The sequence below is a fragment of the Phoca vitulina genome, unplaced genomic scaffold (assembly GCF_004348235.1).
Source record: "Phoca vitulina isolate PV1807 unplaced genomic scaffold, GSC_HSeal_1.0 scaffold79, whole genome shotgun sequence".
Lineage (NCBI taxonomy): Eukaryota > Metazoa > Chordata > Mammalia > Carnivora > Phocidae > Phoca > Phoca vitulina.
In genome coordinates, this window is record NW_022589782.1 from 4,969,484 (window position 1) to 4,996,523 (window position 27,040).

The 27,040-nt window shown below is 44.0% G+C and overlaps 1 protein-coding gene across 1 annotated transcript in view; it reads left to right on the top strand.

Annotated features, from left to right (window-relative positions):
* Positions 1–408: 408 nt before the first annotated feature.
* The window catches only part of RSPH10B (radial spoke head 10 homolog B), a 52,840-nt gene continuing 26,208 nt past the window's right edge, over positions 409–27,040 (top strand). The window contains exons 1-11 of the mRNA XM_032394085.1: positions 409–544; positions 1,701–2,012; positions 8,814–8,889; positions 9,698–9,766; positions 11,445–11,618; positions 12,618–12,703; positions 14,246–14,366; positions 20,364–20,540; positions 21,423–21,582; positions 21,905–22,026; positions 25,563–25,752. Coding sequence (XP_032249976.1) covers positions 1,756–2,012; positions 8,814–8,889; positions 9,698–9,766; positions 11,445–11,618; positions 12,618–12,703; positions 14,246–14,366; positions 20,364–20,540; positions 21,423–21,582; positions 21,905–22,026; positions 25,563–25,752 — 1,432 coding nt within the window. The 5' untranslated portion in view covers positions 409–544; positions 1,701–1,755. The remainder of the gene's footprint in view (positions 545–1,700; positions 2,013–8,813; positions 8,890–9,697; positions 9,767–11,444; positions 11,619–12,617; positions 12,704–14,245; positions 14,367–20,363; positions 20,541–21,422; positions 21,583–21,904; positions 22,027–25,562; positions 25,753–27,040) is intronic.

Below are 27,040 nucleotides of genomic sequence, written 5' to 3' on the forward strand. Positions count from 1 at the left end.
TCTAGAAGCTGGGAAAGGCAAGGAAATGGGTTCTCTGGAGCTGCCAGAAGGAACCAGCCCTATTGGGCTCCTAACTTAGAATCCTAAGATGATAAATTTGCATTGCTTTAAGCCACTTAAGTTTGGGGTAATTTGTTTAGGACATTGGAAAGCCGCCTGAATTCTTGTGTTATGGTGAAGATTAAGGCTGCGAGGCCACGCGGCAATTAGCAGAGCTAATTGCTGGGAGAACCCGGGTCCAGGTGCATCCAGCTCCAGGTTGGCCTTGAGGACCAGAAGGGCTGAGCCCTGATGCTCAGCGGCTGAAGCCGGCGGTCCCTTTAAGGGCGGGGCGGGCGGGGCGGAGCCCGCGGTTGCCTGGAGACCGGCCCGAGTCCGGACGCTCGGCGTTCAGCGCAGCACCTCCGCCGAGGCCCGGCTGAGCCCCCGGAGTCCGGAGTCAGGTGAGCGTCCTGCCGGTGGTCCTGCGTGCGCCGCCGCAGATGTGACGGCCAGGTCCGGCTCTTCCTCGGCCAGGCGGACGCGGCCCCCAGGACCTGAGCAGGTGCGGTGGGCAGGAGGCGCGGGGGAACCCCAGGCTCAGAGAAGGGGCGCCCCTTTTGTGCTGCCTAATGAATAAATCACTATGATAATACGACCTCATGCCCGGGGAGAACAGAACATCAAAGTTAGTGGGGGAAAACGCCATGAGAAACGAGATTTGCCTTTGTTGTAGGTCAGATTTCACTGACGAGGACCAGAAAGCTTATCTATAGCAAAGACTCACCTGGGCTTCACTGGAGAGACCGTGATGGGGTGGGGGCTGGGAAGAGTAGTGGGGCTTTGAAGGAAGAGAAAAGCAGCATCCTGTTGGTGAGAGCAAAGCTTAGGGGTGGGTTGAGCTGGTAGGTGGGGTGTCCAAAGGATCCCATCCAAGCCGTGGGTTTGTGGGGTGCCCACTGCACCCCTTAGGATGTGAGGAGGGACTAGACCTTGCCCTGCACCCCAGGACTCGTCTGTGTGTCCTGCTTGTTGGACTGAGATGTTTTCAATGGGGCCAGTTTGGGAGGCCATGAAAACTCCTGGCTTTGGGGACCTGCCCCCCAGATCTGTGACCTTGGGCACACATCACACCGTTCCTTTTCTGGCATGGGGAGTAGGCGGCCAAAGATTTCAAGTTCAAAAACAGGAAAGTGACATGATAATCACCCCATCATGGATAGTGTGCTGTATCCCATACTTTAGGGGGCTTCTGTGCATCGTTTCATGTAATTCTTAAAATGAGATGAGGCACTGTTATTTCTATTTGATATCTGAAGCAGAAGGAGATTCACCTGCTCAAGAACCCACAGCTGGTAAGGCGCCCTGCAGGAGCCTGAATCCAGCTCTTGAGCACTCTGCAGTGCAGGTGTATTGAGAGATGGGCTTTTAAAGTATGGATTGGCAGCATGGAAAACCTTAGGGATTAAGTAGCCATTTTTCATGTATCAGGTTACCTTCTTGCTGGGACACTATTTGAAAAGAAATGGTAGGTGGTGGTTCCAGTTTTAAAAAAATTTTTAGGGACAACCCAGGAGATCTTCCTATAAACTGGTGATACTTGATAGTTGTAATTTTTCAAGCTTTAGGAGGAGAACGACCATGACATTGGGTTGCAAAGCTGAAATTTTAACTACAAGTGAAACCTGCAAGTATTTAGAGAGAGAATTTTTATTTTTCAGATGAGACTGATCAGCGCCTTGAAACAAACAGTAAACTTGAACACTTCTAAAGGCAATGGTGAAAGAAAAGAAGAGAGCAGACAAAAAAGGGGATAAGTCCACCCGCTCTCCCTCCTCTCTCTCTGATTATCCAGAGTTTGCCAAACAAGATGGCAGTGTGGCTAGGCAAGAGATGTCCCCCGGTGCCGTCCCACCATTGGAAATGCAGCCCAGCGAATTGGGGCCCCGAAGAGAGTCCAAACATGATAACCAGCAGAATGAAGATGCCACTCACTACGAAGAGCCCATTCTCACCAAACTCATAGTTGAAAGGTGATTTTTAATGGGCTGCATCTTCCATGTTCCCCTTTCTATGCTCTTTTCTCTCTCTCTGCAATCTCTTTTTGTGGCTTTCCCTGCCCCTCTCCTAGATGACTGTAAAAATCTAGGTCTCTCTCTTGGAGTTTGAGGTTCAAATTTTTAACTCCCTACTGGACATTGTCCACTGGACTTTCAGCTCCTGTGTCCCGAAACAAAGACTGCAGGACTTGAAATGAGATCTGGATTGGGGTCTTAGCTCTGTGACATCAACACCATCACTGAACTTTTCTGAGCCCCAGGTTCTTTTTTTTTTTTTTTTAAGATTTTATTTGAGAGAGGGAGAGATCAAGAGAGAGCATGAGCGGGGGGAGGGGCTAAAAGGGAGAAGCAGGCTTCCCGCTGAGCAGGGAGCCCGATACGGAACTCAATCTCAGGACCCCGAGATCATGAACTGAGCCGAAGGCAGATGCTTCACCAACTGAGCCAGGCAGGTACCCTGAGCCTCAGGTTCTTCTTTTTTTTTTTTAAGATTTTTTTTTTAATTTATTCATTTGAGACAGAGAGATACAGAGAAAGAGAGCATGAGCAGGGGGAGGTGCATAGGGAGAGGGAGAAACAGGCTCTCTGCTGAGCAGGGAGCCGGATGTGGGACTCGATCCCAGGACCCTGGGATCATGACCTGAGCCGAAGGCAGATGCTTAACCCTCTGAGCCACCCAGGCACCCCTGAGCCTCAGGTTCTTAACTGGGGAAAACACACCCCATAGAAGGTTCCTCCACATGTTACTACTTCTCCAGCCATTGGCTTCTCCATTGATCTCTGTTGATTTCTGTAAGGGGGCTACCATTTCCTCCCTCTCCAGACTGTCCGCCTCCTTCCCTATGATTTCATATTTCTTTTTCCTCTAGGCTTCTCTCATTAGTCCTTTTCTCGAATGCTTACTTCGCCTCTTCGTTATCTCTTAACTGGACTGTTGGCCTCATTTCTTAAAGATTTGAGATTTGCCTTCCTAATTGTTTCCATCACTCCCTGGATCAGTTATCTGTCCTTGTGACAGGTCACCCCAGAACGTGATAATTAAGATGAATATTATCGCACACAGTTCATGGGGGGTCAAGAATCGGGGAGCAGCTTAGCTGGATGGCATTGGGTTAGGACATCTGGAGTTGCAGCCAAGATGCAAATCTAGACTGCCATCGTCCGAAGGCTTGGCCGGCTGCTCGGTCCGCTTTCAGAGCGGCTCCTTGGCATGGCTGTTGGTGGGAGGCCTCAGTCCCTCATCCCACGGACTCCCTCCACAGGGCTGCTTGGCTGTCCTCACCACCTGGCAGCTGGCTTCCCCAGAGAGTAATCCAAGAGAGAGCAAGGGCAGAAGCCACGTGTCTTTTATGACCAGTCTCTGATGTCACTCTCTGTCATTTCTGTAATATCCTGGTGGCCCCACAGGTCAGCCCTCTTCAGTGTGAGCGAGGCTTACACAAGGGTGCCAGTACTTGGAGGTGAGAATCTCTGGGAGCCATTTTGAGGCTGGCTCCCACACTCTTAGAAACTTTTGATTTCTTTCCATCGTCTACAGCAAAAAGCCCCTCAGCCTGACGCTCTGACCCAGCCTGCCTCTCTCCTCAAACTCAGGAGCCCAGCTAGACTTCTGCCCACGATCCCATTTGTTTTTACCTTTGCTTGCAAAGCTCGCTTTGCTGGAGGGTTTGTCCCGCGTTTCTGAATGACCAAATCCCACCTACTCTTCTGGTCCAAACTTTTCCGTTGCTGCTTTCCAATAGGAAGTAATTTTGCTCAAAACGTCGTTTATCATACTTCTCACTTTCTATTATGTGTCACTGTATACATAGGATCTTTTCCTCCCTATAACATACGTATCTAATGTGTATGAATTACTAAAATTTGTTTCCACGGCTCAACCTCTCAGGTGGAATATTCCATCCCAACAGAGACACACCCAAGAATATCAAACACCAGACCTTAGGCCTCGTGGGTGCTCAGTCAGGACTTACCGTCTGCATATCAGTGGCCACTTTTATTTTTATTTCTTGGTTGACATGTAGTTGCACAATGTTAGATTAGTTTCAGGTGTACAACATAGTGATTCCACCACCCTATACATTATGCTCTGCTCCCCACAAGCGTAGCTGTGATCTGTCACCATACAACGCCATTGCAACGCCCTTGACCCTCTTCCCTATGCTGAGCCTTTTATCCCCGGGACTTACTCACGCCATAACTGGAAACCTGTATCTTTCTCTCCCCTTCACCCATTTTGCCCATCCTCCCAGCCCCCTTTGCTCTGACAGCCATCAGTTCTCTGCATTCATGGGTCTGTTTTTGCTTTTTGTTTGTTTTTTATTTATTTATTTTTAAAAAGATTTTATTTATTTGACAGAGAGAGACAGAGCGAGAGTGGGAACACAAGCAGGGGGAGTGGGAGAGGGAGAAGCAGGCCTCCTGCCAAGCAGGGAGCCCGATGCGGGGCTTGATCCCAGGACCCTGAGATCATGACCTGAGCTGAAGGCAGACTTTTAACCAACTGAGCCACCCAGGCGCCCCTTTTTGTTTGTTTTTTAGATTCCATCTAGAAGTGAAATCAGGTATTTGTCTTTCTCTGACTTATGTCACTTATAATACTCTCTAGGTCCATCCATATTGTTGCAAAAGGCAAGATTTCATTCTCTTTTCTGGCTGAGTAATATTCCATTGTATGTATATACCACATCTTCTTTTTCTGTTCATCTGTGGATGGACGCTTGGGTTGCTTCCAAATCTTGGCTCTTGTAAATAATGCTGCAATAAACATGGGGTGCATTTATCTTTTAGAATTGTGTTTTCATTTTCTTTGGGCAAATATCCACTGGTGGAATGACTGGATCATATGGTTTTCTATTTTTAATTTTTTGAGGAACCTCCGTACTGTTTTCCACGGTGGCTGCACCAATTTACATTCCCACCAACAGTGCACAAAGGCTCCCTTTTCTCCACATCCTCGCCAACACTTGTTGTTTCTTGTCTTTCTGGGTCTACCCATTCTGACAGGTGTAAGGTGATATCTCATTTTGGTTTTGATTTGCATTTGATGGCGAGTGATCTTGAGCATCTTTTCATGTGTCTGTTGGCCGTCTGTATGTCTTCTTTGGAAAAATGTATATTCAGGTCCTCTGCCCATTCTTTAATGGGATCATTTGTATCTTTGGTGTTGAGTTTTACAAGTTCTTTATATATCTTATACATTAACCCCTTATTGGGTATATCATTTGCAAATATCTTCTATTCAATAAACTGCTTTGTTTTGTCGATGGTTTCCTTTGCGAGGCACAACCTTTTTATTTTTATTATGTACTATTTTATAGTCCCCATAACTTACTTTCACTTTTGTTTCCCTTGCCTGAGCAGTCATATCTAGAAAAATGTTGCTATGGCTGATATCAGAGAAATTACTGCCTGTGCTCTCTCCTAGGAGTTTTATGGGATCAGGTCTCACACTTAGATCTTTAATCCATTTCGGTCTATTTTTATGTATGGTGTAAGAAAGTGGTCCAGTTTCTTTCTTTTCCAGTTTTCCTAGTACCATTTGTTGAGAGACTGTCTTATCCCCATTGTATATTTTTGCCTCCTTTGCTGTAGGTTAATGGACAATTTAAGTGTGGGTTTACTGGGCTGTCTGTTCTATTGCATTGATCTATGTGTCTGTTTTTGTCCCACTACCATGCTGTTTTGATTACTATAGCTTTGTAGTAGATCTTGAAATCTGGGATTGTGATACCTCCGGCTTTGTTCATCTTTCTCAAGATTGATTTGGCTATTTTGCGTCTTTTGTGGTTCCATACAAATCTCAGTATTATTTGTTCTAGTTCTGTGAAAAATGCTGTTGGCATTTTGATAGGGATTGCATTGAGTCCGTGGATTGCTTTGGGTAGTATGGACGTTTTAACAATATTAATTCTTAGAATCCATGAGCATGGAATATCTTTCCATTTGTTTGTATCGCCTTTAATTTCTTTCATCCGTGTTTTATAGTTTTGAGAGTACGGGTCTTTCACCCCCTAGGTTGGAGTTCTTTCCCAGGTATTTTATTGTTTTTGGTGCAATTATAAGTGGAATTGTTTTCTTAATTGTTCTATTACTAGTATATGGAAGCACCACCCAATTTCTGTTAGCAGCCATTTATTAATGAGCTATTATGTGCCAGCTCTGGGTTGAGCACTGTCGAAGGATATCAAAAAGTAGGAAATAGGGTCTATGTGCGTAGTGCGTAGTTATGTTTTACACTGGGCTCTTTCTAGAGAAACTCAACAGAGTTTCTCAGCAATGTACACAGACTTAGTTCAGAGAAGGTAGAGCCTGGGGTTGCCCTGATGTGGGAACCAGACGAATTGAATATCCTGACATAGAGCTGGTCTGGATCCAGGCCAAGAGCCCCAGGAAACATGTATGTGTCTTGGGAGTGAGGGGAGGTGTTGATACCATTGAAAGGAGCTATTGTGACTTTTAAAAATCCTTGACAGTTTCTTTATTGCTTTTCATTACCAAAGTGCTATATACTCATGACAAATGAAATGATGCCAAGTTATCTTAAAGAAGAGTTCATTCTTGGGGGTGCCATGGTGGCTCAGTCGGTTAAATGTCTGCCTTCAGCTCAGGTCATGATCCCAGGGTCCTGGGATCGAGCCCTGCATTGGGCTTCCTGCTCAGTGGGGAGTCTGCTTATCCCTCCCCTTCTCCCTCACCCCCTGCTGATGCTCTCTCTCTCTCAAGTAAATAAACAAAATCTTAAAAAAAAGAAGAGTTCATTCTTTCCCTCCACCGTATTCCAATTTTGCCCTCCCTGCCCCTCCCATGGGTTGCCACAATCTCTCATGAATTAGAAGAAAGTCTTTGGGTTTTACAGGTAAATAATCACATAATCTTCAAGGTAGAATAATTTCCTAACTCTTCTCAATATTTATGCAGATTACTTAGGTTTCCTGACTCTCTGCATGACCTAGAACCTCTGAAATCATGTTGAATAATTGGTGGGAAGATCAGGCATCCTGTTCATGTTCCTGATTTTAAGGGAGCTGATTTTGGTATTTCACTTGCAAAAATCCTATATGCTATCGCTTTTTCATAAACAGTCTCTTATGTTTAGGTAGTTTCCTCGCATTATAACATGACTAGAATTTTCATTTTTATTTTTATTATTTATTTATTTATTTATTAAAGATTTTATTTATTTATTTGACAGCGAGAGCAGGAACACAAGCAGGGGGAGTGGGAGAGGGAGTAGCAGGCTTCCAACTGAACAGGGAGCCCAATGCGGGGCTCGATCCCAGGACCCTGGGATCATGACCTGAGCTGAAGACAGATGCTTAACGACTGAGCCACCCAGGCGCCCGCATGACTAGAATTTTTAAAGAAATGACTGCTGAATTTTATCACATGCCTTTCTGGCATCTTGATATAAACCTGTGGCCTTTCTCCTTTGATTTGCTGATGTCATGAGTTGTGATAGACTTTCTAACGTTGCATCTTCCTTGCGTTCTTGGACGAAGCCCATTTTTGTCACGGCTGTCACCTGTTCTTTTGTTTTTCACCTCACTTACCCCAGACCTTAGAGCTGAGTGAGGTCCCAAATCACACGTTATCCACCCAGTTCTGAACTCAAAATCTGCACACTGTCCTTGATTCCCTCTTCCCCAAAGCCAGCACGTCAGCAAGACCTTTTGGTCCCATGTCTAGAATATATCTTGAAAAAAAAAAATTTGTAAAATTATCATGGTAAAATACACATAACATAGGGAGCGCCTGGGTGGCTCAGTGGGTGAAGTGTCCTGGGTGGCTCAGTGGGTGAAGTGACTCTTGATCTCAGCTCAGTTCTTGATCTCAGGGTCATGAGTTCAAGCCCTGTGCTGGGCTCCATCCTGGGTGTGGAAAGTGCTTCTTAAAAAAATACCCAGAAAATTTCCTATTTTAACCATTTTAAGTGTACAATTCAGTGGCGTTAAGTACGCTCATCTGTTGTGCAACCATCACTATTAGTTTCTAGAACTTTTTCATCATTCCAGACAGAAACTGTCGAGAATAAACCGTCATCTTCCATCTCCACCCCCTTTCACTGTTTGCTCCTGGTTGTTGGCTCTCCCACAGTCTCTTCCCACAGCAGCCAGCCAGAGTGCTCTTTTTATGACATAAATCTGACCTTGGCCAACTCCCCTCTTAGAACCCTCTCTAGATTCCTCCTAGAGCTCTGGATTTTCCTGCCGCCCCCGAGCCTCTGTCTCCTCTCCTATCCTCCCTCTGTCCTGTGCCCCAGCTGGGCCTCCCTCCTCTCTGTTGTCTGAACTTGAGCTGTAGGGCTCTTTCCTGCCCCAGGGCCTTTGTACTTGCTGTTCCCTCTTCCCAGGATTCTTCATAGGGCTGTTTGTTTCATGACCTGTGGGTCTCAGTACAGCTCCCATGTCCTCCAGGAGGCTTCTGCCCTGACCACCTGTACACAGCAGCCTCCTTATTCTCAGCCACGTTCCCTGATCATGTCTTTCTCAAAACTTGAACATGATCTGGAATTACCTTGTTCATGTGTCCCCTGTGTGTTGTCTGTGTCTCCTCAGTGACCTATGAGGTTCCGAGGGCAGGAACTTTCTAGTCTTGTTCATGGCGCCAGCCCAGTGCTTAGAAAGGGGCACAGTGGCCCTCGGGGAACGTTTGTTGAGTGAATGAATGTGACATAATGCTTGTACACCTTCACTGATGTTAATTATGACTTTAACCCACCGTCACTTAGGTTTGATCATGCCACTCATTGCCTTGAGCTTTATTTCTTTGTAGCTACGAAGGGGAAAAAGTCCGTGGACTATATGAGGGAGAAGGCTTTGCGGTCTTTCAAGGAGGTTGCACCTACCACGTGAGTGACACATTTTGGGAACGGGCAGGGAGGAAGTTTTAGAATGTTCTGTGAGAGTTTTAGATTTGTATCTTCAGAAAAGTCCATTGATTCTTCAGAAGAAATTGGAAGTACTTAATGCTGATTTAACTTTGACCACCTACTCCAAGGTAAAAACACGGCTCCATACAACTGAAGTCGTCATTTTTAAAAAGATTTTTTTTTTTTTTTAAGATTTTATTTATTTGTTAGAGAGAGAGAGAGACCCAGGACCCTGGAATCATGACCTGAGCTGAAGGCAGATGCTTAACCAACTGAGCCACCCAGCTGTCCCAAGATTTTGTTTATTTGAAAGAGAGAGAGAGAGCACAAGCAGGGGAAGCGGCAGGCAGAGGGAGAGGGAGAAGCAGGCTTCCTGCTGAGCAAGGAGCCTGATGCAGGGACTCAATCCCAGGACCCCGGGATCATGACCTGAGCCAAAGGCAGACGCTTAACCGACTGAGCCACCCAGGTGCCCCAGGTCTACCTAGTTTAAATAATTTTTAGAAATCCTTACACCGTGACGTGCACAACTAAAAGCATATGAATTCTTTTTAACTACGGCCTTTTTCACCGCTTAATTAGGAGAGGAAGACACAGACTGAATTTACAACTCATGTTTAACCGTTGCATAGGACTGCTTGGTGTACGTTTTGGGGAATTTGGACAAGCATATTCATGCAGATGAAAGGGGGGATAAGGCTCCATCCTAAGAACTAAAACCACGGTTGCAGGCATTGTGTCGAATGAAGGACTGGTCCTAAGGTCTTGTTGTTGTTCTGTTTTGAAGGGTATGTTTTCAGAAGGACTCATGCATGGACAAGGGACTTACATTTGGGCTGATGGACTGAAATATGAGGTAAAGCACGTAATATGTTATAGTGTTAAATTGTAATTAATGAAACTTAATGGTCAGCTTCCCACAATGAAACATACTGCTTTCATAAAAGTGATTCAGCACATGGGTTAAAAAAGTCCAGAGAGGGCGCCTGGGTGGCTCAGATGGTTAAGCGTCTGCCTTCAGCTCAGGTCATCATGATCCCAGGGTCCTGGGATCGAGTCCCGCATCAGGCTCCCTGCTCCTTGGGGAGCCTGCTTCTCCCTCTGCTTCTCTCTCTCTTTCTCTGTCTCTCATGAATAAATAAATAAAATCTTAAAAAAAAAAGTCCAGAGAACCAGAGACTATAGGTGAAACGTGACTCATTACCGCACGGGCTCCTGGTGATCGTTACCCATTTCATCTGTATGTTCTGGGGTCTCTCTGTGTGTTCTGTGTGTGTATTTGTATTTGGTTTCTCTCACTCTTCACAAACATAAATAGTTCATTATACATTCTCTTCTGTACCTTTATTTTTGTGGAGATCAAACCGTATCCATCTATCCAGCTCCAGCTATTTTTACTGGCTGCTTTTATTCCTCGGTCGTGGGTCTCCCTTAACCCGTCTTGCTGGTTTAAAGGGAATGTATATTTTTAAATGGGTTGCTAGAAGGCTATTCCAGACGTTGCGATTGCGGCACTGCTTGTGATGTTTTTAAGTGGTAATGAAAATATTTAAAACCCGTGCCCGTAATGCACATATTCAAGTAGCGGCCAAGTAAGGGACACAGAGGCAGGTTTGGGCCAGCTGGGCAGCTCACTGGGGCTGCCCAGTGGGAGATGATGAGGCGCAGGGGAGCCTGAGGATCTGGTGGTTTGGGGCCAGCCTTTCCAGGGAAACTCTTCTCCCCGCAACACCCTGCCTTCCAGCCTGTGGGCCTTGGTTTATTTCTGGCAGCTCTCAGGTGGGAATCCTTCCTGCAGGCATGGGCCTTTCCACACCAGCCTAGACAGGAGGATTTATGGGCAGGATTTGAGCTGTCACAGAAGTACCTTCAGGGAGGTCAGCTGGCCTCGTGGATTCCGGCCAGTGGCCAGGCCAGGTCACCCTGACCCCTTCTCCCCGCGGGCTGCCTGCCTCCCCCGAGTTCGTGTTCCCGAGAGAGAATCCGGTGGCTCAGGGCTGACGTCCTGGCCCTGAGCAGCGCGGGTTCTCCGGAAGGCACCCACGGGGCAGGCGGTTGGCTGAGGTGTCTGCAGAATATTTTGATGAACCACGGGCGGAAAGAAGGGTTTCCATCAGTTGATCACCAAGCCGGGCTGATCAGCGGAGTCCCTTGGAGAGAACACTGGAAGCCAGGGCAGTAAGCCTCCTTCGACGTGGGTTCCAAGACGCTCGCGGGCCCAAGGCCAGGATCGGAAACCAGCACTTTTCCATGTCCCCTGTTTGCCTCTTGGAGCCTTGTCTACACACAGCTTCTGGCTGCTTTATTCTGCTGGGGCTTCCGCCCAGGGGAGGGGAGGTGAGAGAGGATGGGGTGTGCAGAGAAGGAAGGAGGAGAGTGGAAACTGGGGCGGAGGGGAGGTACTCCACTGTTGCCGCGGAGGAGAGACAGGAATAGCATCCAGGTGTCAGGGAGGCATCTCAGACCGCCCACAGGACTCGGGGTCTCTCCCCTGCTTTCTCTCTCTCTCTCACTCTCTGGCCGTTTTGCCCTAGGGGGAGTTTGTGAAGAACGTCCCCATGAACCATGGCGTGTACACGTGGCCGGATGGCAGCACCTACGAAGGAGAAGTGATGCACGGCGTGAGGCAAGGATTTGGTATGTTCAGATGCGGCACGCACCCCGTGTCCCACATCGGCCACTGGTGTCGCGGCAAGAGACACGGGAAGGTGGGTGAGCAGCCCCGGGACTCCCGTCCACTGATAGGATGACAAACACAGAGGGCGGGAGGTGGGGGGCTGTTGTGACAGTAGATTCACTTTCTGTTGATTGATAGGAAATTCACATCACACGAAACGGACCGTTTTAGAGTCAGCAGTCGGTGGCATTCAGGGAACTCCCAGAGTTGTGAGACTTCCACCTCTGTCTGGTCCCACAGCATTTTCATCAACACTCCAAAATAAAACCCTGTACCCACTCGGCAGATATTCCCCACCCTGACCCCTCGGCGGGCCCCGATCTGCTTTCTGTCTCTACGGGTTTACCTAGGCTGGATGGTTCCTAGGAATGGGACCCTACGGTATGTGACTGACCTTCTGTGTCTGGCTTCTCCCACTCAGCCTCAGGTTTTTGAGATTCATCCAGGTTGTAGGTACTTAATTCCTTTTTGTGGCTGAATAATAGTCCAGTGTATGGATGGACCACATTTTGTGTATCTGCTCATTCATCGATGGACATTTGGGCTCTCTCCGTCTTTGGGCTTCTGTGAATAGCGCCGCTATGAACGTGTGTGTAGGGGTTTATTTGAGTACTTGTTTTCAGTTCTCTGGCATATAAACCTAGGAGTGGAGTATGGGAACTGGATGTTTAACATTTTGAGGGACCTCCAAACTGTTTTCCGCCACAGCTGCACCAGCTTACTCTCTCGCCGGTGATGCCACTTTTCATGCCTTAATGTGATTTTAGATTGAGCTGATAGAGTCAAATATTTTAAACTTCATTATCAGGGAGGAATTGATTTGTGACATCTCACTCTCACGTGGGGGCTACCTTACCATCTTCTCGATTCCAAGACAGAAACATACGACGGATTAGGTGTCTTGCCCAAGTAGGACATTGACTTCTTCGCGGTTTAGACTCCCTAAATTCATATATTTTTAAATCTTTACCTTTAATAAACATTTGTTTTATGAGACTTGATTTTTTTAAAATGATATTATTTGTTTCAGGGCTCTATTTATTACAATCAAGAGGGTACCTCCTGGTACGAGGGGGACTGGGTGTACAACATCAAAAAAGGCTGGGGGATCAGATGGTAGGTATCGGCTCTGCCACGTGTGGGATATGGGTGATAAGTGTGTGTGTGGGCCCAAATAATTTTCACGTAGGCAACTTAAGGTGCAGAGGGGCGCCTGCGTGGTGCAGTTGGTTGAGTGTCCAACTCTTGATCTCGGCTTGGGTCATGGTCTTGGGGTTGTAGGATCAGGCCCCACATTGGGCTCTGCACTGGGGATGGAGCCTGCTTAAGATTCTCCCTCTCCCTCTGCCCCACCTCCCCCCAACGCATGCTCGCTCGCTCGCTCTCAAATAAATAACTCAAATCTTAAAAAAAAAAAAAAAAAGTAGAAATTCCGGGGAACACATTTTCTATATAAGTAGGGTGGAATACTTAAATTCACCCCAGTGTAATCTCCATAGTGATGAACATATTCTATGGAAATTTAGAGAAACATTATATTAAGTGAGGTTTAGTAATACAGTTTCACTTTATCACAGGTAGAAACTGTCTTTCTTTGTTCTCTATTAATCATAGATATCTATTACTGTATGTTTTTGGAAGACTCTTTTATTTTAAAATAATGACAGTATTTTTTTTTTTTTTTAAAGATTTTATTTATTTATTTGACAGAGAGAGACATAGCGAGAGAGGGAACACAAGCAGGGGGAGAAGGAGGGGAGAAGCAGGCTTCCCCGCGGAGCAGGGAGCCCGATGTGGGGCTCGATCCCAGGACCCTGGGATCACGACCTGAGCCGAAGGCAGACGCTTAACGACTGAGCCACCCAGGCGCCCGACAGTATTTTTTTAAAGATTTTATTTATTTATTTGACAGAGAGAGACACAGTGGGAGAGGGAACACAAGCAGGGGGAGTGGGAGAGGGAGACTCAGGCTTCCTGCTGAGCAGGGAGCCTGATGTGGGACTCGATCCCAGGACCCTGGGATCATGACCTGAGCCAAAGACAGACGTTTAACGACTGAGCCACCCAGGTGCCCCCGTTTGTTTGATTTTATTTATTTATTTATTTTTTAATAATTTTTTTAAGGATTTTTATTTATTTATTGAGAGAGAGAGACAATGATAGAGAGCATGAGAGGGAGGAGGGTCAGAGGGAGAAGCAGACTCCCTGCTGAGCAGGGAGCCCGATGCGGGACTCGATCCCAGGACTCCAGGATCATGACCTGAGCCGAAGGCAGTCGCTCAACCAACTGAGCCCCCCAGGCGCTCCGTTTGCTTGATTTTAGATTGAGCTGATAGAGTCAAATATTTTAAAGGTTGGAATATTTGGGGGTGAAATGTTAACCAATCATAGTATCATAAGAATTAGTTTTACAAGATTTAAAATACCTGCTCTATTGTCACCTTATTAAATGATTGAGGATTTAATACAGTAGTTTATCCTACCCCTAAGATGATGATTTCTACTAACCACATGCCTATCCATTGAATTGAAGAAGACTGGGCACAAGGGTTGGATTTCTTCAAAGATGCTGAGAGAAGAAGTTTAAAAGAAAGTCTTCTTAAAGATAAGTATGGTATATAAAATAACTGATTGTTTTCAAATTTTTTTTTGTCCCAGTTACAAGTCTGGAAACATATATGAAGGTCAGTGGGAAAACAATATGCGCCACGGGGAAGGCAGGATGAGGTGGCTGTCGGCGAATGAGGAGTACACGGGTCAGTGGGAAAAGGGCATCCAGGTATGGCGCCACCTCATGTGACCCAAACACACCCAGGTGGGACCCTGTGGATCCTCAGCACATGGGTCACTCCATATATCGTCCGGTAACCTAAACCTAAGCTCTGCTAACTTTAGAACCCCAGAGTATGATTTACTGGTCCCAACCATTTTTTTTTAAAGATTTTATTTATTTATTTGACAGAGAGAGACACAATGAGAGAGGGAACACAAGCAGGGGGAGCGGGAGAGGGAGAAGCAGCCTTCCCGCTGAGCAGGGAGCCCGATGTGGGGCTCGACCCCAGGACCCTGGGATCATGACCTGAGCCGAAGGCAGATGCTTAACGACTGAGCCACCCAGGCGCCCCTCAACCATCTTTTTTTAAGTACTGTTTCATCATTGAGGTTTCTCTAAAGTCTTACACACAAGTGAGGTCCTGGCAGGGGCAAATCCATAATTCCCACAGCTTGTGTGCGAAGCAAGACTGTTCTCTACCCCTTAGAAGCTATGTATTTCCCGCACAGAAAAGAAAGGCTTTATATGGTTAAGTGTATGTGGTTTATATAGCTAAGATTTTCTAATAATATCTGCATAATCTAATAATATCACCTTATTCCCCGTCACCTATTTCCCTCGTCTCCCCCCGCCCCTTCCCTCTGGTGACCTCTGTAGTTAAGAATCTGTTTCTTGCTTTGAGACTCTCTCATTTTTTTCCCCTTTGCTTGTTTGTTTCTTAAATTCTACATAGGAGTGAAATCATGGTATTTGTCTTTGTCTGACTTATTTCTCTTAGCATTATGCTCTCTAGCTCCATCCACATCTTGTAAATGGCAAGATTTCATTCTTTATGGCTGAATTGCCACATCTTATTTATTCATTCATCAGTTGATAGACATTTGGGCTCTTTCCATAATTTGGTTATTGTAAATAATGCTGCTATAAACATGGGGTGCATGTATCCCTATGAATTAGTGTTTCTGTTTCCTTTAGGTAAATACCTAGTAGTGTGATTGCTGGATAGTAGGGTAGTTCTAATTTTAACTTTTTGAGGAACCTCCATACTGTTTTCCAGAGTGGCTGCACCAGTTTGCATTCCTACCAACAGTGCAAGAGGGTTTCCTTTTCTCTGCATCCTCACCCAACCCCTGTTGTTTCTTGTGTTGCTGATCTTAGCCATTCTGACAGGTGTGAGGTGATAGCTCATTGTGGTTTTGATTTGCATTTCCCTGATGATGAGTGATGGTTGAGCATCTTTTCAACATGTCGATTAGCCATCTGTAGGTCTCCTTTGGAAAAATGTCTATTCATGTCTCCTGCCCATTTTTTGTCTGGATTATTTGTTTTTTGGGTGTTGAGTTTGGTAAGCTCTTCATGTATTTTGAATACTAACGCCTTATCAGATACGTGATTTGCAAATTTCTTCTCCCATTCCATACGTTGCTTTTTAGTTTGTTGATTGCTTCCTTCACTCTGCAGAAGCTTTTTATTTTGATGAAGTCCCGATAGTTTATTTTTGCTTTTGTCTCCTTTGCCTCAGGGGACCTATCTAGTAAGAAGTCGCTATGGCTGCTCTCAAAGTGGTTACTGCCTGTTTCTCTAGAGGATTTTTATGGTTTCAGATCTCACACTTAGGTCTTTAATCTATTTTGAATTTATTTTTGTGTCGGTATAAGAAAGTGGTCCAGTTTCATTCTTTTGCATGTTGCTGTCCCATTTTCCCAACACCATTTGTTGAAGAGACTTTTTCCCATTGGATGTTCTTTCCTGCTTTGTCGAAGATTCATTGACTGTATAATTGTGGGTTTATTTCTGGATTTTCTATTCTGTTCCATTCATCGTGTTTATTTTTGTGTTGGTACCATACTGTTTTGATCACTACAGCTTTGTATTATAACTTGAAGTCCAGAATTGTGATGCCTCCAACTTTGCTTTGCCTTTTCAAGCTTGCTTTGGCTATTTGGGGTCTTCTGTGGTTCCATACAAATTTTAGGATCTGTTTGTTCTAGCTCTGTGAAAAATGCTGTTGGTATTTTGATAGGGATTGCATTAAATATGTAGATTGCTTTGGACAGTATAGACATTTTAACAGTGTTCTTCCAATCCATGAGCATGGAATGTCTTTCCATTTCTTTTTTTTTTTTTTTTTTTTAAAGATTTATTTATTTATTTATTTGAGAGAGGATGAGAGGAGAGAGAGAGCACATGAGAGGGGGGAGGGTCAGAGGGAGAAGCAGACTCCCTGCCGAGCAGGGAGCCCGATGTGGGACTCGATCCCGGGACTCCAGGATCATGACCTGAGCCGAAGGCAGTCGCTTAACCAACTGAGCCACCCAGGCGCCCCTGTCTTTCCATTTCTTTGTATCATCTTCAGTTTCTTTCAGAAGTGTTCTATAGTTTTCAGAGCACAGGTCTTTCTCCTCTTTGGTTGGGTTTATTATTTTTGGTGCAACTGTAAATGGGTTTGTTTTCTGAATTTCTCTTTCTGCTGCTTCATTATTGGTGTATAGAAATGCAGCATATTCCTGCAGATTGATTTTGTGTCCTGCAACTTTACTGAATTCACGTATCAGTTCTGACAGTTTTTTGGTGGAGTCTTTGGGGTTTTCTATATATAGTATCACGTCATCTGCAAGTAGTGAATGTTTTACTTCTTCCTTACTGGTTTGGATGCCTTTTATTTCTTTTTGTTGTCTGATTGCTGTGGCTAGCATTTCCAGTACTGTGTTGAATAACAGTATTGAGAGTGGACATCCCTGTCTTGTTCCTGACCATAGAGGAAAAGCTCTCGGTTTTTCCCCATTAAGGATGACATTAGCTGTGGGTTTTTCATATTTGGCTTGTTATGTTATATTCTTTCTAACCCTACTTTGTCAAGGTGTTTATCATGAATGGATGTTGTACTTTGTCAAATGCTTTTCCTGCATCTGTTGAAATGATCACGTGGTTCTTATCCTTTCTCCTATTGATGTGATGTATCACATTGATTGATTTGCAAATACCGATCCACCCTTACAACCCAGAAATAAATCCCACTTGATTGTGGTGAATGAGGATTTTTTATGTTTGTTTGTTTTTGTGTTGTTGTTTTTTTAAGAGAGAAGGTGTGGTGTGTGAGTGGGGTACGGGGATTTGGCAGAGGGAGGGAGAGAGTCCTAAGCAGGCTCCACACTCAGTGCAGAGCCCAACATGGGGCTTGATCTCAGGACCCTGAGATCATGATCTGAGCCGAAATCAAGAGTCGGACGCTTTCCCAACTGAGCCACCCAGGCACCCCGATCTGTTTGTTCTTGAATAAGTTTTAAGTTTGTATTTTTGAAGGAATTTGTCCCATTTCATAGAAATTTATTGGCACAAGGTTGTTCATAATAGTCTCTCATGGGGATGCCTGGGCAGCTCGGTGGGTTGGACATCTGCCTTCAGCTGGGGTCATGATCCCAGCCTGGGATCAAGTCCCAAGTGGGGCTCCTTTCTCAGTGGGGAGCCTGCTTCTCCCTCTGCCTGCCACTCCCCCTGCTTGTGCTCTCTCTCTGACAAATAAATAAAATATTAAAAAAAATAATTTCTTTAAAAGTCTCTCATGATTCTTTAAATATATATTATATGGGATCTATAGTGATGTTCCCTCTTTCTGCCAGAACCAGTGATTTGTGTTTTCTCTTTTGTCTTCAGTCTTGTTACAGGTATATCCAAGTCATGAAAATTCTCTAAGAACCAGTCTTAGTGTTATTTATTTTCTCTTGGGGTTTTTCAGTTTTTAATTTGATACCTGCTCTTTGTTATTACCTTCCTTCTGCATGCTTTGGGTTTGATATGCTCTTCTTTTCCTTGAATTGTAGGATGGAAGCTTGATTGATTTGAGACATTTCTTCTTTTCTAATATAAGCATTTAATACTAAAATTTTTCCTCTTACCACTGCCTTCTCTGCATCCCACTAATTCTGATATATTTTAATTTTTGTTCAGGTCGGGGCAGAGGGAGAAGCAGACTCCCTGCTGAGCAGGGAGCCCGATGCGGGGCTCAGTCCCAGGACTCTGGGATCACGACCCTAGCCGAAAGCAGACGCTTAACCGACTGAGCCACCCAGGCGTCCCTCAAAATATTTTCTAATGTCCCTATGACTTCCTCTTTAACCTGTAAATTATTTTGACATATGTTGTTTACTTTCCAAATAGTTGGAGATTTTTCCAGATATCCTTCTGTTGTTGATTTTTCTGTTGAAATTTTTAATTCTACTGTGGTTAAAGAACATACTTTGTATGACTACATTTCTTTTAAATACATTGTGGTTTATTTTGTGGCCCAGAATATGGTCTGTCTTGGTGAATGTTATGTGTATTTCTGCTTTTGTTGAGTGGAGTGTTCTGTGGATGACAATTAGATCAAATTGGTTGATAGTGTTGTTCAGGTGTCTATACCACATTACTCATTTTCTGTTTATTTTTTCTACCCATTTCTGAGATAAGAGTGGTGAGGTGTCCAAGTATAATTCTAGATTCATCTATTTCTTCTTTCAAATCTATCAATTTTTGCTTCATATATTTTTAAGTTCTTTTGTTAGGCGCATACTTGTTTAGGATTGTTATGTCTTCTTGGTGGGTTGACCCTTTGTTATCATCTTGTCATGTCCCTCTTTAGCTCTGATAAGTTTCTTTTCCTCTGAAGTCTTTTTCTGATGTGAATATAGCCACTCCAGCTTTCTTTTTTCTTTTTCTTTTTAATTCTGGTAAAATACACATAACAAAAAATTTACCATCTTAATCATATTTAAGTGTCCAATTCAGGGCATTAAGTACATTCACACTGTTGTGCAGCCGTCCCCACCATCCTTCTCCAGAACTCTTTTCATCTTCCCAAACGGAGACTCTGTCCCCATCAAACACTCACTTCCCATCTCTCTTCCCCCTTTCCCCACCCCTGGCACCCACCATCTACTTTCTGTCCCTATGAATCTGACTCCTCTCGGTATCTCATGTAAGTGGAATTATATAGTATTTGTCCTTTTGCAACTGGTTTATTTCACTCAGCATAATGTCTTCAAGGTTCATCCATCTTATAGTATGTGTTAGGATTTCCTTCCTTTTTAAGGCTGAATAATATTCCATTGTATGTTTATACCATCCTTATGCTTATTCATTCATCCATCGATGGACACCTGGGTTGCTTCCACCTTTTGGTTATTGCAAGTAATGCTGCTATGAACATGAGTGCACAAATATTTGTTTGAGTCCCCATTTTCAATTCTTTTTAGCATATACCCAGAAGTTCTAGATATAGAGAGTCTAGATATACAGAGTCATCCCATTGTTGAAAAAATTGTGTGTTTATATGTGTTATATGTACATATAATATGTTGATTTAGTGTGTATAATTGAATGTGCCTGGGGAAAATACAGATGAATTCTCAGACTCTCAAGTAGTGGTTGCCTCTGCAAAAGTGGGATTGAAGAAGGCATTTTTCTTTTTTATCAATCCGGATGTTAAAAATAAATAAAATTTAAGGTAATAATTTATCAGTATCAAGCTAGGCACTTTTTATACACTGTCTTCAGTCTTTACATCCAACCTGCAGGGTAGTTGTTATTTTCATTTTATAGATGAAACCCAGAGGGCTTAAATAATCTGCCTTAGGTCAAATGGCTGGTTAATAAGTAGATGGCACAGAGGCTGAACCCAAGTCTGTGTGACTCTAAAATCCATGTTCTTTGTCCTTTCAAATGTGTCATTGTATTTGATCTATTGACTGAGTTTTATTTTAATTTAAAAGATTTTTATTTATTTGAGAGGGAGAAAGCACAAGAGGGGAGAGGGAGAGGGACAAGCAGACTCCATGCTGAGTGCAGAGCCTGATGCAGGGCTCCATCTCAGGACCCTGAGATCATGACCTGAGCCAAAATCAAGAGTCAGAGGCTTAACCGACTGAGCCACCCAGCCGCCCCTATTGACCAAATTTTAAATGGAGTCAGGTAAAAAGAGGAAATATTTTGAGCATTTCTCATGGAAATTTGCTTTCTTTTCAGAATGGTTTTGGAACACACTCCTGGTTTCTAAAGAGAATCCCCAACTCCCAATACCCTTTGAGAAATGAATACATAGGAGAGTTTGTAAATGGATATCGTCATGGCCATGGAAAATTTTACTATGCCAGTGGGGCCGTTTATGAGGGAGAATGGGTCTCCAATAAAAAACATGGTATGGTGAGTGCAGATGTGTGAAGAGCACATTTTATAGATTTTGTAAAGCAACTGAAATACCGTAAAAGGCATCTCATTCTCTGTCTGGTAAAGTGCATAATCCATTTTTGCACATGATAACTTACTGTTTTGTTAAGATGATTACATGAATTTTAAAATAATTTCCAACATATCATCAGTATCCTGTATATTTAGAAGTTATTTACTTAGTTTATGTTATGTACATACGTGTGTGTGTGTGTTAGGGTGGTTTTGGTCACAAGTAATGGAAAATCTAGCTTAATCATCCACAACTGATAAAGAATAAGTGGGTTTCAGGGTTGGTTTGATTCAGCAACTCAATGATGTCAGGATTTTCTTGATCTACCCATGATGTCTCCCACCATGATGTCAGCTTCACCCTTATGCTGCCCCTCCCTCATGACCACAAGATGGATGCTGTGGTTCCAGGCTTCACATCCACATACCACACTAAGTAGAGGGAGAGAAGAAACTCTTTTCTGAGGAGCTTTCCACAAATATCTTTAATTTGGCTGAGCTGACTTGGGTCATTTACTTACCTCTCCATCAGACTGATTATTGGCTTGGGTTGGACCAATACCAAGAGAGTCCCTATTTGGTGATGGGCACTCTGCTGGTCACTAGTGTAGTTTAATAAGACATCTTCTGTGACCTAGGGGTAGCTAGGGAGAGGTCGTGGAGCCGATAGAGAGAGGAGGAGGAAGAATAGAGAGGATTTACACAGTGACTCGAGACTCTAGGAGCGAGACTCTATGTGAGCTAACTGCATGTCTTAAAAACAAACAAAAACCTCCAAACCCTTGAAAATGGTACAGATGGAGATTACCAGTGGTTTTCCTGAACTGTAAATCTTTCTGTGTGCAGGGCCGATTAACTTTCAAAAATGGGCGTGTGTATGATGGCTTCTTTTCCAATGACCACATAGTGGAGTTTCCAAATCTTGAAGTTGAGTTCTTAAGTCACCTGGACCTGTCTGCAGAGTCTTCCTTCAAGAGCCCGTACCCTGCATCCTCCATCAGTGCTGGTAAGGGGGTGTGCACCTGTCAGTTGCATGCAAATTAGCTTCTATTATCAATGGAATCTACTCATCAAAATACAAAGACTACTTCAGAAAACAGAAGTTTCCTGGGGGAAACTGCTTTCTTAGTAGTTTTTTTGAATACTCTTATATCCCACTTGGGTGGAAAATCATTTCCTCATAACACTGAAAAAAATTTTTTTAACTTCCAAAAGCATTTTATTTTCTTTTCCCCAAATCATTTTAATTTGCTAGTTGAAATGGTAACATTGAAAACTTTTAACATTGCTTTTCACAATGATCCTCTCTATTTGCCTTTATTTGCTAGAGATTATCAGAAAGCTTGATGGCAGTGAAAGTAATTCTGTGTTAGGGTCGAGCCTTGAGCTGAATCTCAGTTTGTTGCTGAATATGTATCCTGAGAAAGATCAAGCAGAGGAAAAGAAGCAGGTAAAAACCTTTCATATTGTTATACATTTATATTTTAGGCTTAAATATTAACAGAGTCTCCACAGTCTTGGGAAAATACAGCCGAGGGGGGCTGTCCTGTGTTGAGTGTCTTTTATAAGCCACATAGATGGTTTGTGTACCATCCCATTTAATTTGTAAGGCAACCCTAGTGAACAGGCTTTGTGAGGAAACAGGAGCCCGGATAGAGGGACTCAGTGAATTAACTAAATTCAAGTTACCCTCACTCGCAGCTTGGTCTGAAGCCCAAGGCTGTGGCCACCCCAACCGCAGGACATTAATTCTGCAGTGCATTATTATGGGCTGCTGGGATTCCAAAGAACTTCAAACTCCTAGAAATCAGTACAAATCTAGAAATCCTTAGAGACAGAGAAAATTATGTGTACCCGGACTTCATTTGATTAACATCTGGAAAATCACATCCACCAAATTACATGTTAGTGTCGTGAACCCTGCTTTGACTGGGGCTCAGGATGATTCTCCCATGAAAGCACTGTTGAAGGTGTGGCTTGCAGCAGAACCACTGGTACCTCGAAGTTGCAAGTCATGTGTCCCTTTGCTCTTCCTCTATTCCGTCTCCTCTGGCCCCAGTTCTGTGGGTCTCAAAAGTGATGACTCTCCATCCCCCATCCTCCTCTATTCTTCTCCTGGCCAACGATGTCATTCAGGCTCCTGGGATCGCTCACTTCATCTGCTGCCAGATTCTTGTTAAAAAAAAAAAAAGAACTTCTATGACTTTCTCTAGTTAGGAAAATAGTACACGATACTGGTAGAAAATTTAGAAAATGCACATAAGAAAAAGTAGAAGAGAATCTCCACCCAGACAAAATCTGGTGACCATCTTTCCAGTTTTGTTCTGGGCAAACATAATTAGAATTGGAGCGTTCTGCTCATATAATCTCTGTTTTTGTGTATTTAATCATAGGTCTTCGGTGCCATTAAATATTCTCCTACAATATAATTTTTAGGTGACTAAATAACCATCCATTGAATCACCCCAAAAGGAGATTGCCTTTCTTTCTTCTTTCCTTCCTTCCTTTCTTTCCTTCCTTTCCTTCCTTCCCTCCCTTACTCCTTCTCTCCCTCCCTTCCCCTCTCTCTCTCTCTCTCTCTTTCTTTTTTTACATATGTTATCATTCACTTTCCACTTTGGAGTTCTTTCCATGTCAAAACAGGTAGGTCTTTAAAAAACTATGAATTTAAAAATATATCTTGACTGGGGCGCCTGGGTGGCTCAGTTGGTTGAGCAGCTGCCTTTGGCTCAGGTGATGATCCCGTAGTCCCAGGATCGAGTCCCACTTTGGGTTCCCCGCTCAGTGGGGAGTCTGCTTCTCCCTCTGACCCTCTACCCTCTCCTGCTCTCTCTCACTCTAATAAATATGTAAACTCTTAAAAATATATATATATCTTGACTGTTTTAATTACAAAAGTAGCACATGCTCTTTACAGAAAATTCAAACATTACAGAACTAGGACCTAGAAAGTAAAAGAAATTCTGTAACTTGACACTTCAGAAACGCCTCTAAACATGTTTAATGGCTACATGGTATTTCACAATATGGACAATATTACAATCTAGTTAGAGAAACTTCCATTTTTTCCCTAACCCTTTGAGCGGACTTCAGACTCCCGGAAGAGCGGCTTGAGCCCGGGTTTCTGCACCCCGTCACTGGCTGCTCCGCACGTGAGCATCTCCCATGGCCACGGAACAGAGACCAAAGCCGAGACCCAGGCCCCGCTGACCCACTGACACGAAGCAGTGGACTTTATTTGAATTTCACTTTTCCTCACAGTGCCCCTTTTTCTGCCCCAGGATCCTACCCAGGACCCCATGCTGCATGTGGCGGTCACATCTCTCTAACCTCCTCTGTGATGGAGCCTCCACCTTCCATGGTCCCTCATGACTTCCAGACTTCGGAAGGGTCCTGAGGGGCTCTGGAAAGCTCTCTTGGCCGTCTAGTTGTATCCCGTTCCATGCCGATGGGAGCTGTTTGTACTCAGGACGTCCTAGGACCTGACATCAGCCTGTCTTGCCAGCCTGCCCCTAGCAGCCGCCTCCTCACCATGCACTCTTGTGACGATAATGGGCAGCACATGCGCAGAAAGCACTTTGCTCTGGGCCTGTTTCCAAACGCCTTAATTTTGCTAAATCCCCCCAACAGCCTAGGGGCCAGAACAGTGGTTGTCCCACTTTGCCCAGGAGGGAGCTGGGTGGAGCGCGGGGACAGCCTTTATCCAGGTCAGACAGCCCTCCTGGCATTCCAGAAGCATCTCAACCTCTCTGCTCCCCCCACCCCAACCTCCACTGGGGGGCCTGCCGTCCGTGAATTGCTCATTTGTTCTGTGCTCCAAGGCTTGAGTTCAAGTACAGCGTCCTCCAGGGAACTTCTTCCTTGTACCCCACCTCTCCTTCCTCCCTGGCTCTGTTCTACCTGTCGTACTTCCTTACGGTGTCTTTACCAGGTTTTAAGCTTCATAAAGAAAATTCTGCGTTCTACTCTAGAACAAGGCTTTAGATAGAGCAGATTAGGCATGTTTATCCAATCGAATTGAATTTTAGAAAGTAGGAGTTAATGCTGAGAGGGACAGATGCCTGATGCAACTGCCCAGGTGAGGTTTTCCATGTCCTTGGGGACCCCAAACACCGTTGCTCACATTTCCTGAATATTTCCTTTGGGAGGGTGAGGCACGGGGTAAGTGGTTTTGGAGGACAGGACACTGCATAGCTTGCAGGCTTGCACATATGGGGAAGTGGAGATAGCACTCGGGGCATTGAGGGTTGGGGAGAATTATAGAAGGTGACTGAGGACAGAGTCGGAGGTTAGTAACGAGTGTGAGTATTGTCTATTTCAGACTTTCAGCAGGAAGTCTGATGATGTCCGTTGTATGTTTTAAATCAACCAAGCCTGGGGCACCTCAGTCAGTAAAGTATCTGACTCTTGATCTCAGCTCTGGTCTTGATCTCACGGTCGTGAGTTCGAGCCCCACATTGGGCTCCACACTGGGCAAGGACCCTTCTAAACAAACAAACAAACAAACAAACGGCCAAGGCTGGTTGGACCAGCCTTGCGATCCCAGGATAAACCCCGCTTGGTGTGGACATACGACTTTATATTTTGCTAGATTTCATATACTCCTATTTTGGTGAGGATTTTTGTGTTTGTCTTTATGAAAGATACTGATCCATGAAGAAGAAAATTTGCTGCCCATTCAAATAGGATGCTATCACATTGCATATGTGATACATATCAGTATGAAAGCAATTTCATTGTACTGATAACAGCACTTTTTTTTTTTTTTTTTTTGGTAACAGCAAATTTTTAGATGTTATTCAGAAATTGCATTTTATTGACCTGGGGTTGAGTGGGAAGAATATGACATTTGTTGAGCTCATACAGTGGTAAGAGGTAAATGCTATTACGTCACATGTGTTATTGCATTTAATTTACAAAACAGGTGTTGTTTCTTTTACTTTTGTTCTTATTAGGCAAGATTAAGACGTGTGGTTTTCTTTGTAGGTAGAATATGCTGTCTTAAGAAATATTACAGAATTGAGAAGAATCTATAGCTTTTACAGCAGCCTAGGATGTGATCACTCTCTGGATAACACCTTTCTGATGACAAAGCTTCACTTCTGGAGGTTTCTAAAAGACTGCAAATTTCATCACCATAAAATAACTCTTGCTGATATGGACAGGATATTAAGTAGTGAGTATTCCAGGTCCTTTGTGTCTTTTAGTTTATTATTTTTTTAAGATTTATTTATTTGAGAGAGAGAGAGCATGTGCATGAGTGGGGGGGGAGGGGCAGAAGAAGGGGAGAGGCAGACTCCCCGCTGAGCAGGGAGCCTGATGTGGGTTTCGATCCCAGGACCCCAAGATCATGACCTGAGCCAAAGTCAGATGCTTAACTGACTGAGCCACCCAGGCACCCCAACATCCTTTGGTTTAAAGAGTAGTATAACCTCATGTCACCATGAAACCAGTCAAGAAATGGGGAGGGAGTGAGGAAGGCACATGCTGGGACAGACATTCCAGAAATCAACACAGGTTCATCTTCTCAAGGTGCTTAAAATGTACTTGAGACAATCCCGTAAAATAATGGTAGCAGTGAAGGCTACAGCAGGCCCTGTGGGCCGAATCCAGCCCCGTCTGTTCTTATAAAGTTTTATTGGAACACAGCCATGCCCATTTTCTCATGCGCTGTCTGTGGCTATTTTTGCCCTAGACACCAGAACTGAGGGGTTGTGACAGAGACCGTGTGGCCTACAAAGCATAAAATATGTGTTGCTGGCTCTCGACAGAGAGATTTGCCTGCCCCTGATCTATCAAACTCACTAAAACTGTGAGATCAGAAGCCAAGAGGGCTTGGCATAGCTGGGAAAACACTTGAGGTTGTCTTGGGCTTGGGCTTGATTTCAAGTGAGAAAGTTCATGCAATTTTGAAGGTTTTAGTTCTTTCAGCTGAATTCTGGGAAGCAGGCCTTGAAAACCTTAGATTATCTACTTGAAACACAAAATATTAGAACTAGTACCTATTTACCTGAAATTTAAGTGTTTGACACAGACTTAGAATCCATTTAGAATTAGAATCATCAATCAAACGAGGCTCAGACCACCTTGAAAGACATGGGCACAAGGTATCTTGTAAGTTTCTTGAAAGGTGACCAGATCGAGATCTTTCAAGCAGACTAAACCTAAACTAAAACTAAAACCTAAGTTTTAGGTGGATGTGTATACGATGTTCACAGTATTCCCTAGGAAAAAAAAAGATACTCCCTCATGCTCAGTTCTTTGAATTGTACACCAGGAGCAAATAAAATAGAAGGTTTTAGAAAATGCTAGGCATCAAGAATGAAATCTTGATCTGAAACTAATAATATATTATATGTTAATTGAATTTAAATTAAAAAATAAGAATGAAATTGTGGTATGTTGAAAATATGGTATTATATGTGAACATTGTAAGAGGGTAAATCTTAAGAAGTCCTCATCAC